This window comes from Uranotaenia lowii, chromosome 2, assembly GCF_029784155.1.
Source record: "Uranotaenia lowii strain MFRU-FL chromosome 2, ASM2978415v1, whole genome shotgun sequence".
NCBI classification, from domain to species: domain Eukaryota; kingdom Metazoa; phylum Arthropoda; class Insecta; order Diptera; family Culicidae; genus Uranotaenia; species Uranotaenia lowii.
In genome coordinates this window covers 164,171,331-164,198,593 of record NC_073692.1, presented here as the reverse complement: position 1 = coordinate 164,198,593, position 27,263 = coordinate 164,171,331, and the positions used below count along the sequence as shown (strand labels likewise).

The window sequence follows — 27,263 nt, the reverse complement described above, 5'->3', positions numbered from 1 at the left end:
AATATTCAATGTTCCCATACAAAACAAAAAATTCTAATTTACTCTTGTCAATTCGTTTAAAAATTTTGCAAAAAATCATGGATGACATTTGAACCAATACGAAGCTTTTAAGGTTTGAGAAATTCAAAAATTACCCTAAATCGACTCAGCCTAATGATGTAGATACTAAGTAAGAGCCTTCACCTAACCCTTGCTTCGCATCTTATTTCAAAAGTTGAATCCGGCTTAAAATAAATATTTATGGGAAAAAGATATTTAGTTATAAGGCATCATTATAAATTATTAGATTTACACTGTGCTTTGCAAATTTATATCCATTCTCTTCCTCTTCGGTCGTTGATAAATTTCCTTTTGACACGTAGTCAGCAGCTTAACTCCAATCAGCTAAACCCGTGTCACCGCCGAGAAACGGTGAGACCAAATGGCGGCCATTAGTCTTTAATTCCACTGCAAATTGTCCGTTAAATTATCTCCCGAGATCCGAGAGACAGGCAGTCATTTTTCCCTGCCAACACTGTCACATTTTTGCTAGGTTCGGAGCTCAAGCAGGTGATGCTGCTTCTATGTTTTTTTAAATATGGTTGTGGGTGTGTCCCAGAGTCGTTTAGCTGCTGACAGGTTCCTTTCCGAAAGTCCGAAAGGACAACGATGATGACGATCCTGATACCCGGACAAAGGTGGCTGACTTACGGGAATTACCGACCGGTGATTGTGGCTTTATTCTTGATCCGGGGGAGTTTAGAGGCATGTACCTGATATGCACGTCGACGCCGTCCTTCCGTCGGTTGACCACTGCTTAACGGTCGCCATGTACAACGTCACCCAGGTTCTGGAATGGCGCGCCATTTTTAATGCACGGGATCATAATCGGATGACATGTCCACGGTCGGTGGTGGCTTTTTATCAACCGAGCAGCTTGACCAGGGCTCAAAACCTTTTCAACTCATTTCGGGTAAACCACGGAAAGGATTCATCATCATCATCCTCTCTGTGTCGGCCGTTAGTGCGAGTTTGCTGCCGGAAACCGAAGGGATGGAGTCGTGAATGGCATTCACGGTTTGCAAGGTACTTATTTTGTTAATAACTAAAATTAAAGCATTATGAATGATGACCACGGATTCGTAATGAGAGTTTATCACCTAAAATATTAATGCCTTGTTGTTCATACCGATTAAAATTACGAGTTTTTTATGCACAGTTAGTTTTTTATTGACCTTTACAATTCTCCAACCATATTCCAAGCTTTTTTTTTCATCAGGAATCAGAAGAACTATTGGAAAAAAAAATTGGAATTCACAACATTTAATTAAAAGCAGGGACTCCATACAGAATTTCAATTGAGATCCAGGCATAATATAAATTCTTTTGTTGTAAAATCGTTATTCTCATCAGCTTTAATGAAAAATACATATTAATACAGTTTAATCGTGCTTTAGAAATAAGAATAAAATTTATGCTGTGAGACATGTTTTAAGTTGATTATCTTGGTTTTTTAAGAAACCAAATCCAGCAAAACTTATTTTGGCAAAACTTGGCAAAATTAGGGCATTTGAATTCAAAATTGTCGACAAAAATCCGGGCAACATCTAGGCAAATTTGGTCGAAACCCAGGAATTACTCATCAAAAATCAAGTAAAAGAACTTGAAAAGACTTTCATATAATCTTTCGTGATTATTTTCATGAAACTTGCTCAAAAAGCTTCGTTTTGGACATATACATAAAAAACTTTTACACCACATTTTTTTAAAGTTTGATTTGAAAATGGGAATTAAAATAAAGCCGGGCTAGATCCGGACTTTTCCATTGTAATCCGGGCAACCGGTCCAGACCGAACATTTCCCAAATTTGAACTTTTTGCCTAAAACTTAGAGGGGGCAACAATGTAGTAAATAGAAAACTTGATTAGTGTAATTTTAAATCACCTCATTAACACTGATACTGACACAGAAATGTTAACACCAAACAAAACAATCCAGCAAACCATTTTGTTGTTATATTCTTATGCTGTTTTGGTATACGTTCCATATCCATTATAGAATGATCGTATGAAAGTAAAATGAACTGTATTCACCTACCAAAGTTAAATCAATCATGAATTTTATTTCTTTCTAAAGCGACAATTGAGCGTTATCCGACACCATATTCGTACCTATCGGAAGAATTTTGTTTTTATTTTATTTATTTATTTCGCCAAACCTCGTAGGCTACATATATATTCTTAAACCTAGGTATTACAATCTTAATATTAAGTTAAATACTACAATGTAAGGTTCTTCAGTGCCTATTGTCGTGAAAAAGCACTTTTTAGCTGCTGTTTAGACATAGTAAAATCTATGTTCTGGTAGTTTTTATTTAAAATTCTGCATTAGACAATTGATTGGACTATTTTTTTCCATAATCAGTTCGAGCAGAGGCAAAAATAAACAGATTTCTGGTTCTCAATTGGCGACATGGACAATAGAAGTTTAACTGATTTTGTAGACAGACTAAAGTTTTTAAACTTCAAGAGAGCATTTGAGACAATTGATTGTCTACAACTCTTAGAAGTTTTGGTTAGAATTGGCATCAATGGTACGGTTTTAAATTGGTTCAAGAATTATTTGGATATTAGAATGCAACGAACAAAATATGGTTCATCGTACTCGCGATACAGGTAAAACAGTTTGGGAGTTCCCCAAGGAAGCGTATTAGGGCCTTTGTTATTTATCCTGTACATCAATGACATAAAAAAGTGTTTACATCACGGACATCTCAAACTTTTTGCAGATGATTTAGTCTCCTACTGGAGTGGGAAGGACATAGAACTCGTTATCAGATATAAAATTGTACGGTGATGAACATACGCGGAAGTTAGACGAACATCTCTTCTCACAGTTAATGGTTCAATATTTATTAGTAAACAGCGTGATTCATAGCTTTGTAATCGGCTCTGAGACCATCCTAGATTTCGTAAAGCAAATAGAACAATTTTTTTTTTGAATGGATTCTAAACGGTTTTCATGAGAAATTTGAAAGGGGGACCACACAACGCTACAGTACTCAAGTATGGATCGGACATAAGCTGTGTACAATGTTTTTACCGTATAGAGGTCTTGAAAATTATAACTTAAGCGTTTTATAAAGCCAAGCATACTATTTGATTTGAGTTATAATGATCTACAAAGGTAAGTTTTGAGTTCAATATAATACCTAGATCTCTTATCTTATTGGTTCTCTCCACAGGCTCATTTCCTAATGTAACAATTTCATATTACGGATGTTTTTTCCTTGTTTATACAATATTTGAACATTTTTCACGTTTAGTTCAGGAAGACTTTTACTGCACCTATTGTAAAATATATTTATTTCATTTTGAAACACCCTGAAATCTTCTTCGTTATTGACTTTCATATAAAGCTTCGTATCGTATAATAAGGGACCGAGATGGGAGCCTTGAGGTACGGTTTGTCAAATATGACTCAATCCATTCCAGCAGTTGTGCACTGAATCCGTTTTTATGTAGTTTAAAAATGAACAAAGGGATGTAGATTCTATCAAAAGCTTTACCAAAGTCCGTGTATAGAGCCTGAACGAAATTCCCTTGATCCATGGAGTGTATAGTATAAGAAACAAATTCAAGTGAATTAGTCGTTGTAGATCGTCCTAACAAATCCATGTTGTTTTTCAGTTATGAGGGTTTTTAATTGATTAAATATTTTTTCCATTTACTATTGCTTCAAAGAGAGCGCAAAATTTTGCTCTCATTGCCTTCAAATCGTTAACAACGACAATATTTTCCGGTTCTCTTATTGGTCAACCACTCAATTCTAAAATTTTTTGCCATCTCGATAAGGCCCGTGCGAAGGACTCGTCCATGGAGGGGTGGGGGGGGGGGGGTGGCTTTGAAATTAAGCTAGAAATACCAACAATACCATAATAAGGCACGGTGTGTTTTGTAGAAGATCTTAAAGAAAAAAAAACTGGTAACGCTTATTTAAGCATGGGCTGAAATTAGAGCCTTTTCCAGTTCAATTCCACCAAATGTTAAAGTATTTAGTCGGTGATCCCCGATACAAAATATTTTTCTGAAAGTTTTCTATTTGAAGTATTTAAAAAAATATACATTTTAAGCGTTTTACAATTTAAGTGTCGCAAATTCTTAAATTTTTACTATTATAATCATTACTTGAACTGGTTAACTCAACACTCTCATCAAAATCCATGAAAGTTTTTCAAAATTATTTTAAACTAGATACAGAAAATACGCAATTTATGCAGAGAATAGTGCTTTTAAAAATATCTCAAAATCTTGAAATTTGAAAATCGGCTGGTGAATCCTGTCAGCAGTCTTGGAGGGTTGAATTATCTGAAATCATAAAAATTATCTTTAGTTATATGAATCTACAGTACCGTTCATAATTGTATAGAAATTGGAAGCACGCGCACTGCCTCTTCGACTTCGAACTTCTATAACTTTTCACTCTGATGATATTTTTGTTCCAATTTTCTGCGTTAGATAGATCAGCTATCGCACTATTATATCACAAAATTTGAGCTTTCTGGAGATTATGTGGCCTGAGATACAGTAATTCTATGAAAATCGGACTTTTTACTCTTTTACCATTCAAACTGCTATATCTCAGAAACTACGCTACGTTTTTTATTGAAGTTTTGCAGAGTGTTTGTTGAAATATAAAGCTAGCATGCCTGAAGTTTTTGAAAAGTTCTATCGATGGGATTAAAAGTTACGCGGGGTACAATATTTCAGGCATGAACCTAAATACGCGATTTCTATAGAATTTTGGACGGTTCATGAGAACAATATCGTTTAAATCCACAAATCAGTCGAAAAATGTCTGGCAAAAGCAATTAAGAAAAGAAATACTGGAAGAAATGTTCATTTTGTGTTTTGAAATCGGAATCTTGCGATATTGTTTTGATTTTTTGTTGAAAAAGATTTACTGGTTGTCAGGCGCGGTCCTATGGGGGGGGTGATCGGGGTGATCACCCCCCCCCCCCCCAAGCGGCAAAAAACCGTTACGAAATACTCGCAAACGTTGGATTTTATATAAAAACTAAGAACTTTTCCTAGTAGGTGTACTTTCGAATTCTCAAATTTTTCCACTCCGTGGGGGTGTTTCTTCAAAAAAAGAATTTATTAATCACTTAATAGCTTTAAATTGAAAAAAAGTCGGTCCGCCCAACTAAAACAGCTGTCACTTGCAATTCCCTGGAACGGATTTCCCAAAATAACTATCGTTAAGGTACTTAGCGTTGAAAAAGAATTTGCTGACCATATACGCTACCGGCCATAAGCTTGGGATCACCCCCTCAAAAACAACAAAATTTGTTTGGTCATATCTCAGTCATCATATGACATATTGCATTTCTTTTGATCTCATTCTAAAGTCGATGATCAAAACCTTTTTTGTATGTTTTTGGCAAAATGTATGTTAACTTAACATGACTCAAACTTGGGTTAAAATTGGAAAATTTTCAAAATATCGCACTTTATATTTCAACCCGATCAGTTCAGGGTTGGGTGGACCGAATTCAAAAATTCGAGTTGCATTTGAATCTTTTTTATAACCGTCAAAACACATTGTTTTTCAATTTTGTGCTATAAATTTGCATAGTGATTTAAACAGATAAAATAGCTACTTAAGTTATCGATCTAAAGTTTGGACTCACCCCTCAGTATGGTGTATCGGCAAAAAGTTTGGGATCATGCAAAACATGCAATTTATTTTCGTGCGTATTTCTGTCATCAAACAACGTATAGCTTATCTGAAAAGTTATATTTAATGCTCATGAGTTGTTTTCGCTTTTTGGATATTTAGTGAAAATGTTTTTTCAGACTAACTTCGTTGAAACTTTATCTATAGTTTGATCATTTTTTAATAATGTTCACCAAATAAATGTTATGTTCAATAAATACCTGCAATCTTGTTTGGACCATAACTTTATTCTCTTACGAGTTATTGCAGATCGGTTTGGCTCCATGTTTGATGATCAAGATATCTCGATCCTTGACTTGAGCATTTAAGTGTTAAATTGCCTTTGGGGCCGTTCAGATAGCACGTGCACAGAAAAAAAATGAGATTTTTACCCCCATCTCCCTCTCCATGCACAAGTTTATTTTTCATTGCTCCGATTTGTACAGAATGCATCTCAATTTGAGATTTTCAAAAGCCCATATTTTTTTCTGAATTAAACACATCGAAACTGTCTTGACAATTTGAATTAAAAAAATACATTTAAGTTTCAGAAAACTTTTTTTTTTAATAATTTCTCATTTTAAAACGTTTTTAAAAAAATGAGCTTTGATTGTATTGCCTTGACGTAGCAAAAATGATCGATTTTGATTTATTGATATAAAACAATTCTTCTTTATTCAAACTATATTTGATAATTTTTCAGATATTTAGAATTTTAATTTACATACTTTTACGTTTGAAAAAGAAATTAAAATTTAAGATAAATATGTGGAAAATAACCAAACACGTCAAATTAAAAATGTCTAAATAAGTTTTTTTTAAATAAATTTTTTATTCTTCTTTCCAAGGCTTATTTACTGTGATATTTTACGTTTTTGTTAAGCTTTTATGCACTCATACCCCTTTGGCTCGAAGAGCCTCATACATTTTCAGCCGTTATCAGAATTAAACAATTTTAATAATGATCAATAGTTTCAATAGAATTTAATTTAAAACTTTCAAAATTAAGTTAATTTAGTAAGAAATGGTTACGATCAAAATGTTCTGAGACTAAATTATGGTCAAAATCATAAAAATAAATTTCAATTATGGGGATTTTATGGTAATAAAAGTTATATTAAAAATGTGAAATTAGGATTATTGGTTGAAACTTGATATCAGTTATACTTCAAATTCTATACAAAGCTCGAAAAAAATTTGTGTTTTCCACCAACTTTGATTAGTACTTTGGCTCCAAAGCTGTAAGAGGCTCGCTTTACCTGCGGATGTACATAAGTGACTACAGTTTTTCACGCATTGTTTGTTTTCTATGCAAAAAGTGACAAAATATTTTTTTTCAATTCTATCATCACTTTAAATATTACTCACAGTGGTATTTTCGGCAGAACATTCGGTGATGCAAACAATACTTTTGAACACATTTTAAGTTAATTTACGATTCTTCATGTTCAGAATATTCGTTTCACTGAATACTTGAAAAGGGCCAATAGTCGGTATTCGGCTGTTCGCACTATTCGGTAAATCTCTAATGATATCTATTCAATTTTCGAAAAAAATACTGAAAATACTACTTCTGAAACTAGAGGTGATGGATAAAATCTGAAATCGAGTTCAGAAATTTATTTCCAAAATCAGTTTTTAAAGCATAGGCTTCAAAAACTAGCCTTTGGTTCAATTTGTCCCAGAGAAGATAAAACTATTCCGTCATTTCCGACTATTTTCTCGGAAACAAGGCCATTGCTCAAATTAAATATTCGGAAGATATTTTTATTTATGATTTTTATGATCTTACTAGCTGATTTTACCCGGCTATGCTCGGGTTCACATTAAACATAAATCAAAATGAGTCGTTTGACTTTTAGAATTTTTATATTAAACTATATCATTATAAGCAATTTTGCGCATCTTTGGCCATTGTTCAGTTTTTTATTGAGATTATTCACTGTGTTTATCGTTTTCATATTATAGAAAAACTTAAAGGTATGAGCTTTAAATTAAAAGACATACAAAATAATTTCTCTTGAAACCTTATTCATCACGATAAACAAAAAAATCATCCACCATTTTTAAGGAAGCTTGAAAAGATTTGGACTTTTATTTGTAATCTTCAAATGATCAAATTGTTTTTATATCTTTCCCATCCTGCCTCTAATATCATTCCACTTTTCAAGACGGATGATCTTCCTGTACAATGATATATTAGATCTTTATCTACTTTGAAATTTCAAAACAAACATCCGAATCTTGTTAAACCATGTTGAAGACTCACATTGCATGTTTTAAACTATTTGTGTACTTTTTTCGCTTTTTAATTTCACACTGTTTTATGAGTACTTGGTCTTAAATGTGAAAGTTCCACATTTAGTTTTTTTAAGTTTTTGAATACAAACCACATCTGAACCGAAATAACCATTCTTATTTTATATTTGAGTTACATTTCAATGTTCCTATTCTTGGACATTTATCCCATTAATGCTTGTGAAGTGTGATCAATTTTAAAGTTCATTTGTTTAAATTCGCAGTACTAAACGGTTCTACTATAAGCTTTATCTAAATTGGATAGTAGAATTGAACAAATTGACTCAAAAGTTTTAAATTGGCCAAAGAAATAGAACTTCATAAATCTGAAAACCTCAGATTTAATTAATAAAAATTTCATGTAATGGATTTGTTTCCAACGGAACCAAAAGTTTTTCCAGATAATACACGATCCATTTTCTAATCCCCCGTTAAAATTCCCCGACGGCTATTAAAGCGTTGAAATCGAGGCCTTCAACTTATAACTCTGATCTTATTATTTTTTTCTTTCTCTATGAGAGATTCTAAAAATTCGACAATTGTTGGTTCATAAAAGCTGGAATTTAAGAAAATAGGTTCATTCAGCTGAAGAAGTTAATACACTGTTCACTGTTCAGTTTACTGTATATTTATGTAGACCTTCAAAGCACCCCAGGCAGCGGCGGTAGGGAGCACTTTGAAAATCACTACAATTCTATTCAATATATTTCTAACAGGCTAGTTGTCGGCCTGGCCTAGTCAACAGGCTAGTCAATCCAAAATGTAGGCTCATTATTGCATTCAAATATCTCCTACCTTAGAACAGAAGAAGGAATAAAAATACCCGCCAAAATTCCCCCTTTCAAATTTTCAATGATCAGCAAGCTTTGATTTGCTTTCCAGTATACGTGAACTTTGAATGGCCGTTGCTAATGCTCGGCCCATAATGATGGTGAAACAAAACCCCCGCCAGAGGAAACGAAAATCGGCTGCCAAAATGGGTGCCATGACTTTTGATTTGTGGGAATAAAAACGAAAGTTGTATGGGAGGGTCCCTTATCCTTGGAAGGAGGGACTCAAAACTATTACTAAAACCTTACCATGGTCCAAACATATAACTGTACCAAATTTTAGGCAGATCGGTTAAGCGGTGTGGATTTGTATAAGGTGCATACAAACAAACAAACATATATAGTCCAACTCATCTTTATATATTAGATTTAAGGATTAAATTTAAATTAAAAAATTTAAGAATTTGAACAAGAATTAATAATAATTCGATACTACAGAAACAAAAATTAAATATTCAGTTTTAAATTTATATCAATTATTAACAAACTTATCTTAAATAATTGTTTTAGAGTCGTTACAAAATGAGAATTATTAAAATTTTAGTAAAGGTCATACCCTGATATGAAAATTCCCAGTAAAATTATTGTGGATAACTTGAAGATTTTTTTTTACATTTAAATCTACGAAACTGTGTGTTCAATTTTCATTTGTGAAATGACATTGATATCGGAAAATTCTTTAAAGAATTCATAAAGTTATGAGATTCCAAACTGCCAAATGTAAAAATTACCAAAATTATCTTTTTATCAAAATTTTTCGCAGTGAACATCTAAAATTCGCAGATTGTTTTATAAAAGGATATCAAAATAAGAAATTTGTAAGAAAAATGTTCACTATTTTTCTTTAATTTCCAATTTTGTCAAATAAAAAACACACCCAAACCCCCCTCCCCCTCCTCCAACTTCTACTCTGTTTCACAAAATCCACGTTTTTTCGCCAGATATTTACGATCCTTTTTATTGTCTGATTTTTCAAAATTTGGAAAATCACCCCCCCAAGAGCCAACTTTAGGACCGCCCCTGCTGGTTGTTAAACATAAAAAAGGATTTCCCTACAGAAACATTCGTCCAATATTCTATAGAAATCGCATTTCTAGGTTCATGCCTAAAATATTGTACCTCATGTAACTATTGATCCCATCGATAGAACTTTTCAAAAACTTCAGACATGGAACCTTTTATTTCAAAAATCACCTATCAAAATTTCAATAAAAAATCTATCGTAGTTTCTGAGATATTGCTGTTTAAATGGTAAAAGTCTAAGAAGTCCGACTTTCGTAGAATTACTGTATCTATGGCCACCCAATGTTTAGAAAGCTCATTTTTCATGATATGGTAGTGTGATAGCTGATCTGTCTTACGCAGAAAATTTGAACAAAAAATGTCATCAGAGTAAAAAGTTATGGAAGTTGAAAGTCGAAGTGGCAGAGCGCGTGCTTTCAATTTCTATACAATTATGAACGGTACTGTATATATGATTCCATTTGAATTAATTCTCTATTGTTTTTTTGATTGTGAAAATATAGTGATTGAGTCAATATTGTTCATTTAAATTAAGCTTTGAAGCTGCTAACTCTAATCAATTTTCATACTTGTCATGGACAAAAGTTAGAAACAAAGTTATTCTAATTGAAAATTTAGATTTTAGGGCTTCCAAGAATATTATGTTTTCAAAATACAAAAATTTAGACTTGGATAACAAAAACAAACTTATTAAAAATTGTTCAAATTTTCTTAAAAATTTGACTTTAAAATTCGGTAAATTTATTTAAAGGAAGTATAGATAGTTTGTTAATTTTTTTCGGAAATCATAATAAAATGACTCAATTTATCGGCATTATTGGTAAAAGCCATGTTTTTTAAGTAAGCACATTTCAAGATTGTGAATATGCAAATTGGTTCCATGAGAAACAAATTAATGCCATGTGATGAAAATGATTCTTATCAAATTCTACTCGCTAATTATTAATATCTATTCATTCCATTTGTTTCAATCTGATCTTGAAGTTTTCTTAACATAACTTCCATCAATAAAGTCTTTTCATGAATTAAAATATAAAGAACGGGAAAATATTTTGGCTTTTTCAATCGATTAACATATTCAAATCAAGGTATTTTATTTAAAGAATTTATTTGATGATTAAAATATACAAACTTCTCTAAATCTGCCAAACGATCTGATTTATCTTAAAAAATATTTCAAATCTAATTTAGTGAACTCTTCATTTCATGATTTTTTTTTTCTATTTTTCCCTAGAAATCGTTTTAAACAGTCGGAAATTATGTGTACATTAAGATTTTTATTTTATATACGATTTTTTACTTTTTCCATACATTAATTGTTGCAAATATGTAGCTTCATGAAACGAAGGGTTAACACATCTTTAAAAGTTCGTTAAAAATCTAATATTTTACAAAATTGGGAAAAGTGAACCAATAGAAAACTGAAATAAGTTGTTTTCGCAGAAGTCAAAATGATCTACGGTCTTGGGGAAAACTACATTTGTTTTAAATTTGTTTGTAATGTTTCAAAGCTCTATCAAAAAAGTGCAGAATGATCTTAAATAATTTAAACTTGCAAGACACCAAAACAAATAAAGAACTTAAACCCCTACTTGAATGTTTTCGCTTTTTCGATGACTGTTGTACCAATCTGGAACCAATTCTGACATTCAATGTCCCGATAAGCTGTCCTGAAAATGACGTACTTTGTTGGGTCCTTGAACTGTGTCCAGATCTTTTGCAATCTGAGATAGTATTATGTATTTGTGCATCTTCGTACAACAGTGAAGAATCATAGTCAAACGGTCTGCATTTGCCATGTTGACGCAGGTTGTGCAAATCGTTCACGTACAAGATGAATAGAAGACGGCTCAAATTATTGCCTTGAGAAACTCCAAATGGCAGGTTTCTCAGGTTGCTTGCAACTCGGTTAATTTGAACGAACTTTTTGCTGTTGGCAAGGTGGCTAGCTTAGAGAGATTTTGCAATACCCCTGATTTCGTAAGCAACAAGTTTTTTGATCATTATGGATTGGTCAATAGTGTCGAAGGCCTTTATCAAATCCAAAAACAACACTAAATAACATTTGTTTGCATTTAGCTAGTGCCATTTGCTAGGGATATCATTTACAAGTTCGGTTCCGTGTGCTTGAACCTTCCTGGAATCCATACTGACGGTTTGTTCTGCTTTAAGAACTGATACAATATGCTATGAGTTCTTCAGTCGTTGAAAGTGGTTTTATTCAAATTAATCTTTCTTTCGAAGCATAATGAACCCAATAATTAAGGTGAATAGTTTTCATCGTGTTCATCGCTGAAAGAATTTTTTTTTCTCCGTTGATAATAAACCGATTTCAACAAGAAAGCCGGCACAAAAACCTGAGAACAATTGATGAGGTGTGAAATGGATTTGGATAACGAACCCATTTAACAATGACCATGAAGCTGAGAAGGGGGGAAAAGTGAAAAATAAAGCGACACCAGGTTGACCTTTTTGCTGCTGCATCGTCCTTAAGGATAAAGAGGATTTCACTTTTTTTTTGCTCCTGCCCTTCGGCTTGAACCAAAACCAAACCAAACCCACCAACCACCCAACAAAACCGTCATCGTCGTGGTCCTTCCACTTCTTCGTCAAGCATCCGATTTGTTTCGCATTGTGCTGCTGTAAAGGATTCGCACCACTTTCATCAGAAGAGATCGTCCTGCAAAAGGGAAATGATGGGGAAAAAATGGACCCGGAACAAAACTCTCCGGACGTACAATGAGAGCCACCGCCATTTTTCATCTATCACGAAGGCCATTTCCGGATCTTTTTTTTAAACACCCTCCCGATCCTTTGTCTGCTGCCTAGATGGCTTCCAGTACTTTATGGGATAAATTTCAGCGTTGAAAGATTTTTTTCGCTCCTATTTGTCACGTCTCTGCTGGAAATGGGCAAGAATAATTGAGGCTTTTTGATTTTTCCTTCAATTTGCTTGCGGGTTTTCAGTTTTGAAAGTCAAATTTGTGCTTCCGATTAAAGAGTTCTGTTCCTTTTTGCCGAATATTCAACCTCACGCTGATAAAGTAGCATCGATTTAGCAATGAAACTTACACGTTATAGAAAACAGAATCACCACTTAAATAAAATTTCACCCCAGAGTGCAATAAAATCGTATAAATGTTTCTTTTTAGCTCTCCTTTCATTGAGGGCAGCTTTATTCTACACTAGAACTCGCTTTTGTAAATCGATTGTTAACATATGCTGTGAAAATTGGAAAAAATGCGATTCGTTCAAAAAAAAAGTATATTTAAATGTAAGCAATCATTTAAATATTTTTTTTTTTTTTGGACGAATCGCATTTTTCCCAATTTTCACAGCATATGTTAACAATCGATTTACAAAAGCGAGTGATAATTTATTAAAAATGAAGAAAACCTATACCCGTGTTTTGATATTTAAGAAAGGTTCATATTACTTAAAAGTAACAAATTTTAATCTCTAATTTCTGAGTTCTCATTTCTCATTTCTCAAATCTCATTCTTCATTTCAAATTTTTCATTTCTCATTTCCCATTTCACAGTTGTCATTTCTGATTTCTCATTTTTCAATAATCATTCCTCATTCCTCATTTCTCATATCTCACTTCTAATATCTCATTTCTCATTTCTTTTTTCTCATCATTTCTTGTTTCTCATCATTTCTTGTTTCGCATTTCTCATTTCTCATTTTTCATTTCTCATTTCTTATCTCTAATTTCTCATTTCTCATTTCTCATTTCTCTTTCTCATTTCTCATTTCTCATTTCTCATTTCTCATTTCTCATTTCTCATTTCTCATTTCTCATTTCTCATTTCTCATTTCTCATTCCTCATTTCTCATTTCTCATTTCTCATTTCTCATTTCTCATTTCTCATTTCTCATTTCTCATTTCTCATTTCTCATTTCTCATTTCTCATTTCTCATTCCTCATTTCTCATTTCTCATTTCTCATTTCTCATTTCTCAATTCTCATTTCTCATTTCTCATTTCTCATTTCTCATTTCTCATTCCTCATTTCTCATTTCTCATTTCTCATTTCTCATTTCTCATTTCTCATTTCTCAATTCTCATTTCTCATTTCTAGTTTCTTGTTACTTATTTCGCTTTTTTTTTTCATTTATATGGAAGTGTAAATGTTATTTCGAATCTTTTGTGTGTTGTTACAAGCTGTTTACAAGCAAAGCCCTTTATTTGTCCCTTCAATTTCAACAAACTGGCACAAAATTCGCTCCCAGAGCCAAATGCTGAAACAACAAAATTTGTTTTTCGCATATTTTGCAGCACTTATTTGCATGCTTCCGGAAGCTCTAGTTTAAATATTTAAACTCGATAGCACAGCACAGCGTTGTCTACGGAATGTTTCCTAGCGCGGAGACACCGTACATATCTGCACATCCGGATCCGGTTCCACTTCCTGCTGTCGATATCGTTTTATTTTTCGCTTTTTTGTTAGATCCATTCTTCTTTATTATGTTTTTCTCATGATTTTCTGTGCCATGGTGTTGAATTCCGGTATGCATACTTTAAATTGGAACCCTGTGGATTAGGAGATGCTGGAACGCTCGCTGATAGCCAATGGAAACTGGAGCTCGTTAAATTGACTGGCAAAGCGAAACTGCCACTGAGTAATGTTGTTTTTGTCAATGTAATCAATAAATTTTTTAGAACATCTCTCAACACTTTTTGAACTAAACAAATCAGAAAAATTAAATGGTAAAAATTTTTAAAATAACATTATTTCACAATTTTTTAAAATGTGATGCAAACCACTGTTCCAAATTCATCAATCCAAAATATGTATGCATCCAAACTAAAATGCAAATACAGATCACTCGCTCGTCAGCAGTGATGCTGTGGGTGGGTATCACAAAAAAGTGGGAGAATTTTTATCGAAAAGTAATCAACGGAATGCAATCAGTTTTAGTCTGTTATTTGTTCGAAAACACAATGTACCGCGGAACAGATGCTACCATGGATAGACCGGATGGAAATAGGTAGTTAGTAAAAATGATGAAATGGAATGAGAGACTGAACTTCCGCTTTGATAATCTAATAAGTTTAATCTTTCAATATAAATTGGATAAATGCTTTAACTTATATCATGATATAGTTTAATGGTTCATTAGAACCATTTCATAAATTTTTAGTTCATGGTTACTCTTATTGATCGAAAAAAAGTTTCTTTGAAAATAAACATCCTACTTAGTATTTTTAAGTTTACTTCAATGTATTTTTAATGCTGCGGTGGTTTGAAGATTTTTAAAAATTTATTTTTTCAATTGAAACTTTGAATTTTTTTGTATTTATTGATTGAATATTTTTTCAAAGTAGGTGAAAAATGCGTTTAATGGCTACCTCGAAAAAGACGCTTATTTAACCATAGCAAACAGCTTTATAATGTTACTTACTTTATTGTTTTGTGTTCAGATACTAAAAAAAATCTATTTCCTAACGGGCAAAAACCTTGAGAAAGTAGATAAAAACGTTTAAAAATGCATTAAAAATATTTTTTGAAAGCTCAAAATCTGTAGGGGCTTAATGAAGTTCAAAAATGCCATTTGACCCCTCCGGTGTTAATAAAATATCGTAGAAAAAGGTCAACAATATTCTCAATTTGTTGTAACAAAAATTTCAGCACAACAAAGCGTCATTTTGCTTTTAACTCTTGGAATTAAGTATAAACTTGTTAGTTTAAAAAAACAATCACGTTCATAGATTATAATACAAGCAAATCTTTTCGATTTTTTAATATTCATACAAATAAATGACAAGTTTCATTACCCCTTCCCTTCCTCTCATTCCATCGCATTGAAAAGGACATTTCAATAAACAACGAACAAATTACATGTAGTTTTATTCAAAAATCATTCTAGATAAACTTAGTGCTTCCTACTTTGAAAAAAATGTAGAATTGTTTTTAAATTCGTCCATCCAAAAAGTTTGAACGAAACTAAAAGGAAAATTCAGATACAGCCTGAATTGAATTTGTGAATTTAATTCACAAACTAACACCGGAAGGCCGACCGGTAAGGAGCAAGTTCAATTTAATGAGCCAAAAAAATGCTGTTTCAAATCTGGAGCTCGTGATTTTGGAGGAAAGATATTCATTTTGAATCTTTGTCATGCTTCGTTATAAGACTATTGGCTAGAAATTGATAAAATAATAATTCAAAAACTTACAAGGAATAACGTTTCATTTTTATGGTCATGTAGATTCACAATGGCGTTTTTTTATGTTCATCAATTACATTAGGTTAAATTTTTATGGCTCATTTTGTAGAAATAATTTGTTCCTTAACTTAAAAAGTCGAACTATCATTTAACTCCTGACATCTGTTCTTATTACCGGTGTTTCCACAGTGCCCGGATTTCGTTAAAATTAAATATCCCAGATTTTTTCCGGATCTATTGGAAGCCTAAAATACGATTTTAATTTGCAGATGTGTTTCGATAAATAATAAATTGATTCGGATGTTTTTTTTTGGTAAAAAAACACTTTGTTTTGTCCTAATTTGTCATGCTGGGATGCCAGGTGGTTTTGTCAAAAATCAGGACACTTTAAAGAAAAATCAGGATTTTTCAGAACACCACAAAATCTTCTTTAATTGCCTGAATAGAGGAGAGGAATTAGTGCTGTAGAAGATGCAGACTTGTGCATTCAAAACATCACTTCCACCTACAACTCCTTGTTAAACGCCTGTTCAAAAAAACTTAGGAAATCGATTAAGCTCAAAGGCAATCACTGTCCGTGGATAAATTTTGATCTTTGGACACTGATCAGAATAAAAAACAACTATCTCAAAAGAGTAAAAAGAAATCCAGAAAATACACATTTGAAAGAAATGCTGAATCATATTTCGAAAAAAGTAGAAGTTTGTAAGAGGAAATGTGAGAGTACTTATTATGAAAATATTTTGAGCAATACATCTGATTCAAAACTATGGAAAAAAATAAACTCAATACTCGGAAGGACGAAAACTAAATCCGACATCTTCTTAAGAGTTGATAACACCGTCGAGGAAAACCAACATGAAGTTTGTATTACATTTAACAATTACTTTACCAGCATCGGAAAATCTCTCGCAAACACTATTACTAGAGACCCTGATTTCAACACTTTCTCGCATATAAACCGGGTTTCCAACTCATTGTTTCTGCGGCCTGCTTCAGTTAACGAGGTCACTGTTGCCATTGAATCTTTGGAAAACAAAAAAATTAGTGGTCCAGACAATATCTCGCCACAAGTACTCAAAAATCACAGTACACATTTGGCCAAAATTCTTGCGGAATGTTTTAACAAAATCATAGAGACAGGAGTTTAACCAGAATGCCTCAAAACTGCAAGAGTAATCCCTATTTTCAAGTCTGGTGATCAACTCGAGGTAAATAATTATCGACCCATTTCAACCTTAAGCGTTTTCAGCAAAATTTTCGAGAAGCTTTTGATAAGCAGAATGAATAGCTTTTTAAATGAAAACAACGTTTTTTACCGTTTACAATATGGTTTTAAATCAGGATCCAGCACGCTTACAGCAATCTGCGAGCTGATGGATTCTGTCATTTGTGAAATAGACACGAAAAAAATTGTAGGCGGTCTTTTTCTTGACCTTAAAAAAGCCTTTGAAACTTTAAACCACGAAATATTGTTGAACAAACTTGAGTGCTATGGCATGAGAGGCTTAGTCAACGACTTAATACGCAGCTATTTGTCAAATAGAAAGCAATTTGTCTGCTTAGGAGAAGAAAAGAGCTCCCTAGAAAAGCTGGAGGTTGGTGTTCCGCAAGGCAGCAATATCGGACCCTTACTCTTTCTACTTTACATAAACGATCTCAGTAAGTTGCCGTTACACGGTACACCCCGCCTGTTTGCAGATGATATAGCTCTCTTTTATCCCGCAAACTGTTCCAATATAATTATCAACCATATGGAAGAAGATTTAAGAGTTCTTAATAGTTATTTTTCCGCCAACCTCCTGACCTTGAATCTTGCTAAAACAAAGTACATGATTTTTCACTCTCCTCGGAAAAAAATCGAACCACACAACAATCCTGAACTATCTACTACAATAATTGAAAAGGTAACAAACTTCAAGTACTTGGGAATAACTCTAGACGAAACTTTTTCTTGGCGCTTCCACATTGATCAATTGCAAAAACAAATATCATCTTTTAGCGGTATTTTATGGAGAGTAAAAGCATTTGTTCCACGTCATGTTTTACTGAAATTCTATTTTGCCTTCATACACTCCCGTCTGTATTATTTGATAGCGGTTTGGGGTAGAGCACCATTGTCCCTCCTCTCCCGTTTACAAACCCTCCAGAATCGTTGCATTAAAACAATCTATAATCTTCCCCGTCTTTACCCAACCAATTTACTTTATTCCGATAGATCTCATAAAATATTACCTCTCTCTAAACTGTGCGATTTGCAAACCGTAGTTTACGTATTCGATAATCTGCACTCGTCTAACCATAACCAAAACTTGATATTTAATGCGGGCCGGAGAGTTCATAAAACCCGTCAATCTCACCATCTTATGCGCAGCACAGCCTCTACCTGTCTTAGTCAACGTCGAATTTCTTTCATTGGTCCTACGAAGTTCAACAGCCTTCCAGAAGATATAAAAAACAGCTCTAGTAGAAACATTTTTAAGATCAAACTAATACAATACTTCAAAGTAAACCTAAACCAATAACCAACCACTAATTTAGCATTTTTTTTTTGATAATTTTCTTAGCAGTAAATTTAGTTCTAATTATTTAGTTTTAGTTTTTTATTATCAATTCTTATAAATAAATAATTAATTTGTTAATCATTACAATGGATCTCTTCAAAGGAATATTCTTCCACTGAGATTCATTGAGTAAAGTTTTCTTTAGTTTTTTCATACTTCCTCGTAGTAAATAATATTGTTTACGTTCTCAGCATGATAAAAGTTTGTCCGCGTTTGAGTTTTTAATGTTATTTTCTTGTTTGCTGCCAGACATGCTGAGAACAGTTAGCGTCCATTACCAGAGGGCTCAAATGAGCTTTTTGTTATGGGGGAGTGTGGTGGGCCGCTAAGAAAAAAAAAAAAAAATGAAGACGAAATACAGATACTGTAGACGCCTTTATTTATGCACTGACTTGGCTGGTCTGCAATTTATATGAAAAAATACCATTTGAACAGTGTCCGGCACAAAAGCGCTAATCCGCTATTCGCTAGTTAGTCCGCTAACTTTTTGTTAGCGATTTAATTTTGCCGCTAAGGTTGGATTGATTTAGCGAATTGAAAAGTTCCGCTATTTTTTTGGTTCCGCTAATTGAAGATCGCCAACTTCCATATATTTGTATCAATCTCTCGAATTCTTAGTGATAGAATATACTTTTTTTTTTTTAATCAAGTCAAAGTGACATTTTGCATCATTCTGATTGCTTAATTGGATTCATTGGAGGAATACGTACTAGAGTTAGAGAAAAGATGTATTAAGTGTCATTTTTCTCTCTTTAAGCACTTTTTTTTAGCAACTTTTACAGAAGAAGAAAACAATAAAAGGTGTTTTTTTTATAATTTCTTTATTTGAAACGGCCTTTAGGCATTAAGGAGCCAAACTCGTTTTGTATTTTTACAAATAAAAGGTGTTAAACAATATAAAACTATTTTCAACATCTCTTCATCAGCATTTGTTTTCAAGAGATTGAGCTATTTATTTTTAACAATACAGTTTTTTAGAGATTATACAGATCAGTTAAACAAAAATAAGATAACATCACTATTGTAGCCTTCGTTTTAAGTTCGAATAGAAATTGTATAAATGTTCACGTTTGACAATGCTCCTGCAAATTTGAAAAAGGGGAAAACAGGCTAAAGATTTTTAATGAGGATTATGTAAAATAATGCCAAAACAAAAATATTGCAAAATTGCAGTGCAATTCAAAAGATTATTTGTAACAAAATTGCATACTATCTACTTTGCACAAAACCGATAAATCGATTAAATTTTAACCAAAATTTAAATAAAAAAAAGAGAGATATAGCTCCCATTTTCCACATGTTCTTTCTTTAATTGTTCGAAAATCGTTTGTTTTAATTTATAGAACACAAAGACTCGCGTAAACTCCTATTTTTGACAGTTTTGGTTTTGCTCATATAATTTTATGAAAATACGATCAATTTATCTAATTTTAAATTAAATACTTGAAACTTCATTAATTCCCCCTTGGGGAGTTGGAAAAATCGGAAAGGGATGTGCGTAACTAAAAAAAAATGATATTTGTTCCGACCTTAATGTTGGTAAATAAACAGTTAGCGATTAACGATTAGCGCTTTAAGCTTAAAGCGATAGCTTTTATCGCACATTTAGCGTATTTAATTAGCGATCGCTAACTTTGTATTAGTTAGCGATTTAATTAGCGGCGCTAATTTTTCAGTTAGCGATGCCGAGCACTGCATTTGAATATCATATGAACTAAACATTACTATCGGTTAAACTATTTTATTACATGTTAGTTCGATTTCCTGATAGTTTAAATATTCAATAGCAATTGAGACATATTTGAAAATCAGGACAACTTAGTACCTACATTTTTGACCGTTTTTCAAAACTCAGAATAAATCAAGACAGTCTTTCGAAAATCAGAACAAATCCTGATTTATCATGACACCTGGCACCTCTGATCCCTGTCGTGATTTTACGAATCTTAATTCAGAGATTCACGCAGACACGTCAGTCGTTCACAAAAATAGATCAATTTGACTTTGTCTTGTTTGTTTTGCTTGTGTTGCTAAAATCACAAACGTTGCCATGGACATTATTTTATTTTATTCATCTTCAGTGTTGCCGAATACAACTTTTTATTTATTTTTAATAAATTTTCAAATACAATTCATCGTAATCTTACAATCCATTCTTAGCAAAGGCTCCTGAAATTATTTTTTTCTGAATATCCTTCATCTCATCTCCACATTCTTTATCATATCTATTCTCAACAGAAATTTTTACCGACTTCTCTAAAAAAAATTTTCAAATATTCTTCATCTAAATTCTACATTCACTTCTTTGCAAAGGTTTTTCAAATCATAAAAGTTTATTTTTTTCTTCTACATATCCTTTATCCAATCTGAAAATATTCTTAGCAACAGTCTTCCCAATTTGTGCTCTTCCTGTCTTTTATCAAAAATTCATTTTCTCTGACTTTTCGTCGGCAGAGTCTTAAATCTGCGCTTCCCGAGCTTATTTGTTTTGATTTTTATCCGAAGATAAAAGGTCGGTTAACTATGTTTTGCCATATTAGTTCTAATTCCGGAGTTTGTAAGTATCAGACAAAGAGAAATCCAAAAGTTTGTCTACTACCCTAAAGTCATTGCATACTTAAACGCGCATTTTCCTGAATAAATTTCAGATAATTGCAGTATTTTTAGTCCTTTTAACAGATAATTACTGGGTAAACATTAGCTATTGGACAAATATAAGTAATTTCATGATAACCAATGATACATAAAGTCTGCTTCATTTAATATTGGAACACAAACAATTGCGTGTAGTTCAGTCATTTATTAACGAATTCATAATTTGTTTTTCATACAAATGTAGCATTTTCTTTACTCTTTCATAAAAAAAATTTAAAAAATTATTCATAGCTGTTTCGAAGAAATTCTCGTACTTTTCCCGTAATACGGCACATTAGGCGGTGCACACTCTTTTAGTCCACCGTTTTGGCGATTTGATTCCACCAGTTCTTCATTTGAGTCATGTTCCTAACAAGTTTTCCCTTTGCCTTAAGCCTCCGCTTCGTGATTGCCCAGTATTTCTCTATCGGCCGGAACTGGGGGCAGTTTGGGGGGTTGAGGTCCTTCGGTATTACGCTGACCCCGTTCGTTGCGTACCATTCCATAACCGTTTTGCTGTAATGGCAGCTTGCGAGGTCCGGCCAAAACATTACTGGACGGTCGTGGGCACGAATAAACGGCAGAATCCATTTCTGTAGGCACTCTTTTTTGTAGACTTCTGATGTCATTGTCTTGTCAGTGAGAAAGACTTTGGTTTTCTGTCCACAACTGCATATCCCCTGCCAAATCATGTACTTGCGGGCGAATTTATCCGCAAACACGAACTTAAATTTTGCAGGTACATCCCCCCGAGCCGTCGCCAAATAAAATTTTTGACCTGGGATTTGCCCAAAGTCCGCCTTCACGTAGGTCTCATCGTCCATCAGAATACATCCGTCGAACTTGGTCAGCACTTGGTCGTACAGCTTTCGAGCACGGATTCTGGCCACATTGTTCTGCTTCAGCGTCCGATTTGGCTGTTTGCTGGCTCGGAATGACCTTATTCCTTCCCGGAGACGAATTCGTCGCACCGTACTGTGAGCGGCCTGGAACTTATTGGCCAAATCGCGGTCTGAAAGATTGGGATTCCTCTTGACGGCCTTGATGACTTTCCCACGCAGTTTCCGGTCGACAGTTCCACTCCGACGTTTCGAATGCGGCTTCCAAGCCGTCGTCAATGTTTCCTTGTACTGCTTGATAACACGCCATACGGTATTTCTGGGCATTTTAAGCTGTTTAGCTAGCTTCGATGGCGACAACAATGGATTTTCAAGAAAACTGTGCACAATTTGATCTCTCCGTTCGGCTTCCATGGCGGTTGTTTACAAAATGCTATTTTTTGGTGTTATGACATAAATACATGGTGAAAGGTAATGAATTTCCCGACACGTGGGTGAAAAAAGTTTCCAATCCGTCCACTAGGAGCGCCACAATGAGCAAAAGAATTTTTTCCAATATTAAATGAAGCAGACTTTAAATGTATCATTCATCATATCATCATAAGAAAAATATATAATTTTGGACTCTAGGGATCAATTATATCCATAACATACAATTCGGAAAACTTCTTCTTAAAAATTGAAAATTTCCTATTGCTTGAAAATTAGGCATAATGAAGTTCTAATTATAATCTAACGATTGACATATTGGAATGAATATTTTTATTATATTTTTTTCATTTTGAAGTAATTAAAAAGATATTTTAATCACGTTTTGTGAAATTTTTCAAACAAAGTTTAACAACTCGATTTTTTTTAATTTGTTGCGAAAACAGCTTTGTTGTTTTTTTTCTATTTTCTCATTTTTAAAGAACATTTGTAAGATATTCCTGATTAGAGATATAGTGAAGGAATCAAGTATCATCAGGGATCGAGTATCCTCATTCTCCCCTACTGGTCCTTTATGATTACACTATAAGTAGAAAACTGAATACTGATAGCAATAAGTTTGCACCCTATTCACTTTTGTCGAACAAAAATGATTAAAAAATATCCATGCACTATCATTTGACTGGGAAATTTGTGCAAAACGTAGAAGACAACATATAGGCGTTTTATCAGCAGCACCCAACGAGTATGGCTGATGCTTAAAAAATGATTTTTTGCGTTGAGCAAGAGTGAAATACAAATTTCCCACTTTGGAAATAAGAAATATCTTTGATTGATACTTACCGGTTACGTTCTAAACGACAGTAAGCAATCAGATAAAGCATCTTTTATCGTTCAATGTTAAAATTCCTAACCTTCCCTCAAGTAAATTGAAAAACAAAATTCAAGGGATTCGGTTCAGTCTGGCTGTAGGATATTTTAAAAAATACTAACAATCTGCACCGTGAAGCCTCGGGAACGTTTTTTATCATTTACTTCATCAGATATTAGTTCTTGACGAACCGAAGAACTGTTTAGAATCGAGGAAACCAACACACATAAGATTATTTCGCACAGTTTTCATGACCAAAACATGCATTTAATCTTTACCGCTGAGGTGACTCTCAGTTATATTTGACGGAACGAATTTCTACCATTTCTACTGTCTCCAACATTGAAATTTCCTAATAAAATCAAGTATTTTGAAATTGGCGTTAAGTTCGGTCTGGTCGAATCTCGACCATGTACATCTATGAAACTGCAAAACTGCAATCAAAAAACTTGAATTTGATCAGTTTTACGTCTTGGAGGAGATTTTGAAGTATGTTTAACTTAACTGTTCATTTTTTAAAGGAACTATATCTGTTTTGACAATAAAATTAAATATATGAATCAATAAATGTGAAAACTAAACATTTTTGGTTCCATCCTCTTCCAGAAACACAGTAAAAGTTAATTGATTCCGTTGATACCAAGGGATTGAAATCAAGAGAAAATTCTTTGCATTTGGAGTGGTAATGAAAAAAATTCCACAACTGCTTCACTAAATGCCACAATTTGCAACAATTCGTACAATTTCACTCTCAGCACTGGTTTCTCTCATTTTAACTCAAACCTTGTAATTTTCTCTAACAAATTGCCACAAATTCAATCATTGGCTGCACAATTTTTGTGAGCATTGACGTATTTTTTCCCTTCTTCTCAGTTCCCCGGTTGAAACTCACGAACTTTCCCGAACCCGATCCTTCGCGGCCATATTTGAACAAAGCCAAAACCGATTCTTTTGGTTAATGATGATGACAACAATACAAATGTTGTCATCATGCACGCTAAACTCAGCCAACACAGCTTGTGATTATGAGATACCCTGCAGTGTTGATAGTTTATTCTGGGTGATTTGCCCAGAACATGATAATATTTAAGGATTGATTCAGTGTTGAGAATCATTTAGGATAAGCAACAAGATTGTAATCACTAAAGGTCTAAGTTAGTTTGTAAGGACTTGACAAACATTAATGAATAAACGGTATCTCATTTCCAAAACCAAATTCCTGTTGCTAAATCATTTAATTCAACAGATTTTTTCAACACTAGGAATGTAAGTGCGTGAAATGAGTCATATGCACGGCCTAAATTAGTTCTACTCCTCAGCTTTAAAATTTAGTTTGTCTCGATTCATTGAAGTTTTAAACAGAAAAACTAGTAGATGGCTATTCATCTGTTGTATAACACTTATGGAATAAAAGTTGTATAATGTCTACGAATCAAAAAACATTGACTTATATTATTATGACAAACTTTTGAAGGTAAATATAATATTGAGGCAAGAAAACATAAAAGAAATTGCTACAGTACTGTTATTGAAACCACAAAATAGAGAGAATAATGAATTTATCAAACGTTGTTAATTTTTCAACTATTATGAGTTACAAGGAAAGCATGATACTTACGAGAAATCAGCCTTGGCATAACAGTTGCCCAGAAACCGACACTGCAGTGCATTACACTGATACGGCTTTACAGCATCCACCTCATACGTGATGTTAAAGCCATACACATCCAGCAACTGATCCAACGCTCTCAAATGCGTTCCATAAAGATTATCCATGGTAAATCGGATCTCCAAATACGGGCTATTAAACTTAATCCACGGCACATTCGTGACCTCATCCTCGGTCAGATCAAACACATTAGTACTGGGCACCTTAAAATCTTCACTGTAGTACATGTACTCGGTAAATCGCAACCCACTTAGCACGTATTGCTGGGTCAGATAGACCACGATCGAAATATTTGTTGCCACTACGGCGGAAGCATCGATGATCCAGATGCAGCTGATCGGAACCGGAAATCGTTCCGGAAAATTCGGCGTCTGCAGGACCCCGTGGCTGGCCGTTAGAGTTCCCCCGCAAAGATGCGAAGAAGCTGCGAGGGAGGGTTCACTTGCCATGGCGACTCCATCCGAAAGTGTAAGATGATGCGTCAGTAGCAAACCAGACAGCAATTGCAGAATCATCGAAAGCCGCCCAGCAAGTCCGGATGTCACCGGGCCGCGTTTCGAGCTCAACATAATCTGCCACAAAACCGCAACGAAAACGGAAGCCTACGGATGATGTGGTTATCAGTTGTCGGAATCATCCTTCCGATATTGATCCGTATGATTGCCAGACCAATGGCTACCGGTTGTTGTTTTTGTTGGACCTTCAACGATCCGCATAAATAATGTTTCCGACCGCATTGATTCTTCCGTTCGTCGTTGTCGTTTTGTTTCGATTCGGATCCAATTAGGTGTCGCCCCGAATGGCGGTCTGGTTCAACAATTTCCGTCCCACTATCGGGACGCGCTATCAATTACGGTTTGATATACCGAAACACGGCACACACTTCGCTTCCCGATTTACCGATGTTTCAACACTCACTCATCCCAAGCGTGGGAGAATTATTTATTTTGCACCCCTACCCCGAAAAATAAATATTTTCCCGGGATCTTCTGGGGCACAGCAGAAAAAGTCGTATAATTTAATGAAACCTTTTATGGCTGATTAAACGGAAGTCCTGTGTGAGGTAAAACAGCAGCAGCCTGGAGGGTTTCCGATGTTTCACCGGGGTTGATGTTAATCATTTGCGGTCGGTTCTGCCCGGGTCACTGGAATCTGCAATGGAGAAGAAATGAAAGTTGATGAGTTCGAAATTAAATTTCCCATGGCGATGCATGGTGGATGATGCATTGCTGTGCAACAATTAAGCTATTTTTAAATGTTTATTTGTGTTCAAAATGTTTGAAGGCTGCAATGGAATGAGAAATTTTTATCAGTTTGTTTGATACTGATACATTAACTCTAAATTTAATACGTTCATATATCAACATCTCAGACCAACTTGAGAATTTTAACCTGAAAGCAGCGTCCTAATGGCAATGATTTCAATTTTATTTTTCCGGTAACACATTGTCATCAAAAATACATTGTAATTATTCCATCGTTTCGTTCTTAACTCTCTACTGCATTATTGAATAAATCGTTAAAAAATATTGTTTGATGTAAATAACTTTATTATACTCAAACTAATAAATATCTGTCAAAAAAAAAACCAATTCAACAGTTTTGATTGTTGCACAGCATCAATTTGCATAAATGCTCAGAAATAGAAAACATAAAATATAACACCAGATTAAAAACAAAGTCTAATCTGAAATCTAAATTAGTTTACAGATTAGGTCAGAAATGAACCAGGATAAAAATAATCTGAAAATAATGAAAGTATGAGTTTAATAAGTGTCAGTGATCAAAACCAGAGAAGAAATTCAATTTTATATTCAAGCTCTTACAGTCACATCTGGTGTTCCTCAAGGGAGCCACTAAAGACCATTGATCTTCCTTATTTTCATCAACGACTTATGCGCCATTCTTGAGTCGGAAAACTTACTTTACGTCGATGATCTTAAAATTTTCCGTGCAATTTCATCTCTAGTGGATTGCTGCGCACTTCAAAAGGACATCGATTTTCTTCAGGCTTGGTGTCATCACATCGATATGGCTCCAAATATTGCCAAATGCACTACCATCTCATTCACTCGTCAACGAAATCCCATCAACTTCGAAAAATAAAATGTCAACGACCGTTTTGAGCCGCACATTAGTCGTCAAGGACCTTGGAATCACCCTGGATTGTAAGCTCAATTTTTCACAGCATATCTCCTCAACGATAGCGAAAGGTTTTGCGGTCCTTGGCTTCATCCG

General features: G+C 34.0%; 1 protein-coding gene across 1 annotated transcript in view; it reads right to left on the bottom strand.

The window, feature by feature from the left end:
- The window catches only part of LOC129742053 (fibropellin-1-like), a 120,642-nt gene extending 94,471 nt beyond the window's left edge, over positions 1-26,171 (bottom strand). The window contains exon 1 of the mRNA XM_055733900.1: positions 24,975-26,171. Within this exon, the coding sequence (XP_055589875.1) occupies positions 24,975-25,594 (620 nt within the window). The 5' untranslated portion in view covers positions 25,595-26,171. The remainder of the gene's footprint in view (positions 1-24,974) is intronic.
- Positions 26,172-27,263: the final 1,092 nt, after the last annotated feature.